The sequence below is a fragment of the Lactuca serriola genome, chromosome 4, assembly GCF_051521515.1.
Source record: "Lactuca serriola cultivar US96UC23 chromosome 4, Lser_US96UC23_V15, whole genome shotgun sequence".
Lineage (NCBI taxonomy): Eukaryota > Viridiplantae > Streptophyta > Magnoliopsida > Asterales > Asteraceae > Lactuca > Lactuca serriola.
In genome coordinates this window covers 193490429-193499561 of record NC_136411.1, presented here as the reverse complement: position 1 = coordinate 193499561, position 9133 = coordinate 193490429, and the positions used below count along the sequence as shown (strand labels likewise).

Sequence of the window (9133 nt, the reverse complement as noted above, 5' to 3'; positions counted from 1 at the left end):
ATCACAGCAAAATGATAGATTAAACCAAGTACAACTAATCATTGAGAAATCACAATTAGTCGATTGTACCACGAGCAAACATCAAGTATAGAAATTGAAATCGAGAACTTACTTGGGCTTAGGATTTTGGGATGAAGTTGAAACTTCTTGTAGGTTGTCCTATAATACCATGAGCGTTTATCGACTGAAGAATGAGAGACTAGAGCCGACAGAAGTTGAAGAATTGATGTCATCAACTACTGAAGATTGAAGAATCGGTGAATATAAGAAGAAGGGTTGAAAAAGGACTCTTGTAATGTGTGGCTGCATCTTTTTATAAGAAATATATTGAGCAATGATTCTTGTTGAAGAGATTAGAGGGTTGATAACGTGATTCGGTGAATGGATTGGTGGGATAATTGGAGAAACGAAGCGTTAATTTCTTCATTATGGAAAAGGCGTCTTGTTACTGTGAATAAGGATTTCCAATAAGAATTATTATATATATATATATATATATATATATATATATATATATATATATATATTCGGGTTTAAACGGGGCAGATAGTGTCGTACCCGTCCCCGACCCGCCCCCGCTTCGGATATGAATATCAAGACCCGTCCCCACCCCAATACCCGTTAAGACGGGTAATACCCACCCCGTTAGGGTCGGTTACCCACGGGTACCCGAATCCGCAGATAAAATTTGCATCCCTACTTCTAATACTAATGCTTCACGTACTACTCTCATCCTAGGCTTGCCCTATGGTAATCACCATCCCACTCTTCGCCGTCGGCTGCATAAGAAGTCTGTGTTGTCTCCCCCTAACTAACTCGCGAATACCATTACATATCACTAAGACTAGATAATTCTTCAAATGAGAGATCCTACCCTGCAACGGTTGGACTCAAACAAGAGCTGCAAAATAGAGCTAGACATAACCTTCTGAAATTATTTAGTCCTTGCGATATGTAACTTAACATATTTGGTTACTAGTTAGTAAAAGACAACTAGAACTCCTAAAAGTACAAAGTAAGCAACATTCGAGCATTAAGTAAACCTGATCAAGTATATACTAATCAGGCCATCAAACTGACTAATCTGTACTAGTATGCAGTTCATAAAGGTCATACACATATAATACGCACATAAGGCATCCTTCCTAGATCCTTAGTCCTAATATAGCATGCAGTTCTCATAAACATATCATAACATAACTTGTATGGGTAATTTGGTAGTACTTACTTGAGCTCGGCTGATTACATGTACCCCACCCTTTTCTCTTTTGAAAATTCTTTTGTTTTTTTCAAAATTCTTTTTATAAAAATGATTTTCCATAGAAAATTTTCATACCAATTCCTTAGTTTGAGTTCAGACACACCTAAGAGTGTGCCCAAATCCCTCAAACCAAGGCTCTGATACCAACTTGAAACATCCCAAAAATACAGTCCAAAATTTTCATTTTAAATCATTAATAAAACCATAATTATCATTTGACATATGAAAATCATAAGTCATGTATCTCAAAAATATCATGACATCGGTCAAATATATCAGAGTATAAGCATCCCAGGCTGAACAAATGGTGTGTGCACTGCAATCATCCCAAGATCTTCCCCTTGCTACCGAAATTACCGAAAACCAAAACTGAAAACTGTAACCACAAGGAGCTTAGTGAGTCTCCCCAAACTACCACATACCATACACGCATAACATGCAACTAGAAGATACGGGCCCCGCCCACACTCATGGAGGTATGGGCCCCGCCCACACTCCATTGGCTATGAGATATGAGCCTCGCCCACACTCATCTACTATGAGATACGGGTCCTGCCCACACTCAGCTACTATGAGACATGGGCCCCGCCCACACACAGTTACTGACTAAGCAGTTATCACGGTAAAAAATATAATAGTGGTTCTCACGGCCGTATAACGGTGATATAACGTTTTTATATTATTTAGAATTTATATATATGAAAGTATTAATGAGTAAATCATACTTTGGCGCCTTCACACATGAAAAAATATGACGCTACAATGTATATTTAGAGCCAAAATAGTGAAGTAAATTGAAAGGAAAGATTTGTGATTGAACCAATGAGTTGATTTGACGACATGACAAAAATAAAAGATGATGCAGGAGTAGATGTAGGAAAGAAAATTTGTGAAAAATAGATGTAACAGAAAAATTAGAGCAATAGACAAGACGCCTACCATAGGTAGAAGGATTGTAGGGCTTGAACTAGAGGTGACAACGGGTCAATCTGGGTTGGGTTCGGGTTCAACCCATTTAATAATTAGGTTAAAATTTTTAACCCAATATGTTTATTTAAATGAGTTGTTATTTCTAATCCAATCCAACCATTTAGAAAAATGGGTTGTCACCAGGTTGACTTGTTTATATAATTCCCGACCCAACCTATTAAATAAATGGGTTAAACTTGAGTTAACCCATTTAAAATCAATTAAATAAATTATATAATTAAATATTATACCACTTAAATTATAAAATGTAAGCGAACCTTCATAATTATGAGTGGCGACAAAATTAGGTTGAATACCATGTTAGATTGTAAAATAATTCATGTTAGAGCTCAAACGGTTTTAAAAGTTCAAACATATTAGTTGCAATAATAAAAAAAATATAATGTATAAGATAATTCACTTAAAATCATAAACAATTAATATCTTAAAAACGTCAAATCAATAGTAATTTAACAATAAATTTCTTAAAATTGTCTAATTTCAACATTTTTCAAAGTTAAACATAACAAAAAACCATACTTTTGTGTTATAGTATTTTATTCATCTTTTTTTCATGAAACTTGTCTTATTTCTAATATTTAATATATTATTAATTAATAAAAAAAAAGTTGTATGTAATATATGCGGTGCGGTGCGGTTTTTTTGTAGTTTTTGAAAACTAATAACCGCACCGCAAATTTGCGGTTTTTAAAAAACAGAAAACCTCACTATCGGTTTTTATTGCGGTTGCGGTTTATGAGGTTTTTACGGTTAATTTTAATTGCGGTGCGGTTTTTGCTCACCCCTAGTTGTATATATGCTTTGGAAGGTTGTACGTCCTTAATAATTGTATAACAACAAAAAAAATGAATTAATTTTTAAAAAAAATACAAAAATAATAAATAAGGGTACATAAATAATAAATTTAAATAAAAAATAAATTAATAAGGGCACAATAGTCTTTTTAGGTTAGACAGAGACCAAACGTGCAACAAAAACAAACAGTAGGATCATTCCGAGTTTAAAAAAAAAGTTAGGGACCCAATATACAAATTACTCCCAACTATAGGGATCATTCGTGTAATTCACTCTAAATAAACAAGTAAAACTAGGGATAGGCATCGGAAACGTCTACTTGTTTTTGGAATCAGAATCGCTTCGGAACTGCCAGTTCACTGGAATCGCCTTAAGTGGTTCCGGTTTCTAAAGTTATGGTCCGATTTGTCCGTTCCGATTTGAATCGAACTAAATTACGGTTTTATCGACAAAAGTGAACAAAATTAATGTAACCGGGTTACTCGCTCCCGAAACCGAAGCTGCTGGTTAAGCGACTGGTTCCAAATATTTATGAACTGCCTAAAGTGATTCCAATTCCGGTTCTAACTTTTTAGGAAATGCTGGTACGGTTCCTGTTTCGGTTCTTGCAAAATAAGGCAGAAACCCACCTATACTCATCCCTAAGTAAAATTATCGTTAACAAATAAAATAACATGATAGAAAAGTGTTAAACACTAAAATTTAAAGCTATTTTAAGATAATCTTATTAATTTTAACCTTGACATGCATCTAGAACATATCGAAATATATTAAAAATAAAATTAAATAGCTTGTTATTCTCTTTTATCATTATTTTTAAAGTTTAAAAATAAATGGAGATGCGGGGTATCGATCCCCGTACCTCTCGCATGCTAAGCGAGCGCTCTACCATCTGAGCTACATCCCCATAAGATTTCCCTTCAGCATAGACTTTACAAATCGATCATTTAGTTTCATTCAGGTTTGATCAAAATCGTCAGAGAAATCAACTCTGTCTCTCAAGTCTGTTTTGCGTTCTCCTAACATCTTATTTGTAAGTAAAGTTTATGCTGATTTTTTAGTACCATTTGTTGAACTCAATTTCCATTTATAGATTGTAGTAGTTAATTACAAAACGAATAATGATCATCACATGCAACGGCTTTCCCTAAAATGATAGGTTTGATTCATAGTTTCTTGTATTTCTATGCTTTAAATGTTACAATTAAAACACCCGTGTATATCCAAAGTACAAACAACAATGATGATATAGAGATCGAGTGAATCTGTTAAAAGATCACATTCTTAATTTATGTCAAAATTGAAATACTATCAAGATTTGAGGATTGATGATGACTCTTTGGCTTTCCATCGAGTATTGGACCACTTTGTGATCTGTCATTATCTTCTGGACTTAATCGTTCAATTTTATGTAAGCTGTCAATGATTCATGGTATGGTAGTTTGATGTGATGCTTTTATAGCTATTGTGAAAAAGTTAATCTTCTTAATTATCCATTCCACAAATGGAAATTCAAATGCTTTTAGAAGATAGTACTTTCACTTTAGATATGATTAGGCTTTAAGTGCTATCGTTTCATATTGCTCCACCTTGTTAGAGCCACATATTGAACATGATTAGACATGATTTAACAAAGTCCTTCTAGCTCTTTCCTTTTTCTTTCTTTTTTCCAATATCATGTCTTTGGATCTAATCGATCCAAAGTGATTATTGTGTCTTGAAGTTGACTCATTCAGATTTGATTTTCTGATTCTTTTCTAACTCATTTAGCAACCTAATGTGATTTGAAGTGCACAAAGATCATATAGAAATATATCTCATGTATTCAAGATTAACTATGCTAAGTAACACATGTAGTAATACCATGCATGCATGACTCCATTCTAATGATCATACAACATACTCTCATCAACTTACTAACACATAACAATCATCTATAGAATATATGCTAACTTTCCCTTACATTATCAAACTCCCGATGACTTACACAACATTTGTGTCTCATTTGAACCCATTTTCGCTCCATACTTGTAAGATTTCGCCCATATGAGATATACAACAAAGTTTACCCCACTTAGCGCACACATCAACCAATAAAATCTTTCAAGATGATAATGATTTAAGTTACTTCCATAGAGCCAAGGCGTATGATGAAAAGTACCCGTAACATTATTCACAATCGCAACAAGCACAGAACTAAGATAATACCCCATAGCCAATGAAGCCCACGAAAGAGAAGTTGCCAAAGATCTCATGCTAAATGGCGCCTCACTAAAAAAGAAATCCATCATGCCAGCTAAGCTAAAAAGATCCGCTGACCCAAGAAACAAATACTGTAAAGAAACCCAAAGAAAAGTAATGGGTAGAGGTTGGGTCGAGTTCATTAGGGTTTCTTGAAACGCGACTTTTTTTCGTTTCTTTTCCACTAAAGCTGCAACTGCCATTGCCATAATCGACAAAAATAACCCTGTCCCTATGCGTTGTAAATGAGTGATACCCATTTCGGATTTGGTTATCTTTCTTGCGAATGGGATGATGACATGGTTATACATGGGTGCTAGTATCATGATGAAGATGACAGGGAATACAGGGAGGGAAGCTGGTGGGACAAGTAATGAGCCGATTCGTGTGTCCATGGTGGCGGCTTGTTGGACTGAAAAGGTGGATAGTTGAGCTAGGCAACAGTTTAGCATTATGGTTGAAATGAATACTGGGAAGATTTTTAGAACGATTTTGACTTCTTCTACTTGTTTTGTAGTGACTGAAAATCTTGGAAGATTAGAGTTATTGGTAATTGCTCTATTGAGGAAGCTTAGATCTTCTGTTATCTCTTCTTTTCTTTCGTTTGAATTTGATGTGGGGGATACGTTTGTGTTAACTACTGCATTTCTGCCGTTTTTCGGTAAATAATTGTTGAAGATTGCAGCAGCAAGGACCTGATGTAAACATAGAACTTTAGTTTTGCGAATTATCCACTAAGTGCCAACTAAGTAGGGTAGACTAGTAGAGTACGTTGAAAAAACTAGAAACCGAAAAAATTCGTATGAACTTAAAATTAATAGGTTGGGTTGAGATTTGCAACCTGTTAATTAAATAAGTTTAGGTTAGGGTTGGAATTTCTAACCTCATACAACCTGCTAACCGGTTTAAATTTATATATATATTTTAAGAAAATAGTCTCAATATTTTGGATTAGTTTACGGTTTAATTTCAATTTTTATTTTTTGAACAGAAAAGTCTCGGATATATATTTTTATTCAAATTAACGAAACAATCCTTATTTTTTTAATGGAAAATGACAAATTATCGTATAAAATTAGATAGTTGAGACTTTTCTGTTCCAAAAATAAATATTTGGATTAAACTATAAACCAACTCAATATATTTTATACATTATTTATTTTTATAAAATTGAAAACCAAGGAAACAAGACCTTAAAGTGTTGAATATGTTGCCAGTTGGGACTCTTCTCAAAAAGATGAAAGTTAAATTAAAAGTTAGAAATTTAGAAAGTAAACTTTTACATGTATTTTTCTTTTTCACTTTGAAAAATGTAATTCTGGTTTGCAACTTATTCGACAAGTGTAACAAGTGTAAGTACTATTTATTTATTCTATGTAACAAGTCTGAAATCTCAAACTCGTTTAATTGAACAGATCAAGATATTACCTTAAATATAGTTGTAATAGGACTTCCATTCGGAATTTTAATTCTGTAAACCATGGAACCAAGTAGAAAAATGGGAATCGATATCAGAATTGCGAAAGTGGAAATACCAAAACCCCATTGCCATCCTTTATTATCTTCAATCCACACAGCAAATGTGACTGCAATGAGTGCACCACAAGCGAGACAAAAAACATAGTAATTGAAAAAAGACGATCTTTTTTTTCTTCCTTGAATGGTTTCTTCATCAAATTGCTCAGCCCCATGAGGTGGAAGAGACCCTTTTATCCCTCCAACACCCAATGCCACCAAATAAAGGCCAATGAACAAAACTGCCTCTTTACCACCTTCTGTTTCTTGGCATTTTGTATTCCTGTTTGCTGATAAACAACTTTCTGGTTTCAAAGAATTTGAACGGGCTTGCATGGTGAGTATTAGAAGTCCCTGTTTAATAGTCAAATTTAGTCAATGACTTCAACTTGTACATGGTTCTAAGAATCTCTAGTAAATGATGCCAACTTTAAAAAAAAATTAATAAGTACGGATTTTTACAATTTACGATGCTAAATCCAAATTTGACATCATTTTTCAATCTTTGATCCTTATTTCAAGGTTTTGGATTGATTCTGTGATGAAACCTTGAAATAAGGACCAAAATTGATGAGAAACTTTGAAAGAGCGAAGAGAAATGAAAAATGTTTCGATTTTCGAGTGTACACGGTAAAATTCAGAAAGTACATGGACCATTTTTGTATTTTACTCTATTCTTTATGAATTGAGGAATATATGTGCATGAAGAAAGCTATAATTTGTGGTTACATTGCATGGATGAGACCATAAATTAATGTTCATGCGATGACAAATTTCATTGGAAGATACTAGTGTACACATGAATACTTTTCAATTTAATTTTTTCTTCTCTTATACGTATATATGTGCATGGACCACATATGTGAGAAGGGCATATTCGTCACGTTGAGTAAATAGAATAAAAACAAAGCTTTAAGATGTCATTAGGATTCAGGTTGAGAGAGGTATTCTCTGTTTAACTCCTAGCACTTAATTAATATCGCTTGCATCAGCATGAAGTCATGCACAGTTCATTCGTGAAAGTTAAGCATTAGAATACGATCCAATTATGATAATGAAGCATATGCAAAAATGATAAAATGTCCTATTCCCAATTCCCTTTTATTATGGGAATTGAAAAAAAGATGCCATGAATATAGATAGTTAGTTTAAACTTTGTAATCATTCCACTCTTTAGTTTTTATTACAGGTATTTACGAATAAAATGGATTGTAATAAGAAACAAGGCAAAACTGATTACAAAATGGATAGTCATTAGTTTTTAATTATGGGCGTTTCACGAATAAAATACTTTGATGTTAAAATACTTTCGTAATGGATCGAAGAAGTTTATGTCAAACAACCTCCAGGGTTTTTGAAGATCCCAAAAATATCCGGATGATTTTTTTTTTTTTCAAAATTTACTAGATCTAGCTTAGTTTAATTATTGATGCAAGTGTCAAGTAAACATATGACTAAATAATCTTTGTATTTTAAAGTTCTTACCGCGAGTTCAATTATAGCACTTATAAGATAAATGCAATAAGTGGTGAAGAAAGCATCCGCTAAAAATCCACCAAGGAGAGCAAGGAGGAACGCTGTCCCCATGAAATTGCTAACAATGTTTGAAGAACTTGATGGTGTGTAATGCATGAATTTTGACAAATATAGTACAAGGTTGCTCGCATTCGCCAAATATGCTAGATTCTCCAATACCTCCACAACTATATATTTTAACAAACACAAAATCAAAACAAATCAATACACACATACATACATACATACATAAAACGACTTACCTAAGACAAAAGAAGCTGCAAGTATGCCACCGTGTTGGCCTTCTATAGCCGGTTTGTTTCTCCAATTGACATACATGCTAGATTTGCTGATTTGGCATTCTTGGTCCTTAAAGATAAGCATAAAAAAATAAATGTTATAAGAAAAATAATGTAGAATGTGGAAGAGGTTTTCTTTATAAACATAAGTAAATTGGAGATACCATATTGCGATGAAAACTTGAGATGATCTTCCTATCTATAAAGTTATGATTCTTTAATGTAAAGAGGGAATGATGCATGGCATGCTATTTATATGACAATAAAGGGAGTTTAACCCCACCTGGAATGGTCTAGACACCTTGAAAGTGACTTCTTCCTCTAATGTTTTAATCTATTGGTATGGAGCATTTAGGTCTATCACTCTTTTATTTATTTATCTTTTTGCGAAACGAAACCTCGACCCTTCTAAAATTAGAAGAAGTTTCAGCCACTTACGTATTCTTTTAATTTATTGTATACTACTCGTAGTGGAACTATGGTGCTATAGATAGTATGAGAGTATTAAATTAGTAAT

At 33.5% G+C, this 9133-nt stretch overlaps 1 protein-coding gene and 1 non-coding gene across 2 annotated transcripts; both read right to left on the bottom strand.

Annotated features, from left to right (window-relative positions):
* Positions 1-3880: 3880 nt before the first annotated feature.
* On the bottom strand, positions 3881-3953 carry TRNAA-AGC (transfer RNA alanine (anticodon AGC)). The gene has a single exon. It is a non-coding gene; the product is annotated as a tRNA-Ala (tRNA).
* Positions 3954-4849: 896 nt separating this feature from the next.
* LOC145103099 (protein NRT1/ PTR FAMILY 4.6-like) lies at positions 4850-8834 on the bottom strand. The gene is made up of 5 exons (XM_079040640.1): positions 8781-8834; positions 8581-8686; positions 8288-8505; positions 6716-7156; positions 4850-5982 (listed from the first exon to the last, which is right to left on the bottom strand). The coding sequence occupies exons 1-5, from the start codon at positions 8781-8783 to the stop codon at positions 5014-5016; spliced, it is 1737 nt and encodes a 578-aa protein (XP_078896766.1). The 5' UTR covers positions 8784-8834; the 3' UTR covers positions 4850-5013.
* Between the last annotated feature and the right edge of the window lie 299 nt (positions 8835-9133).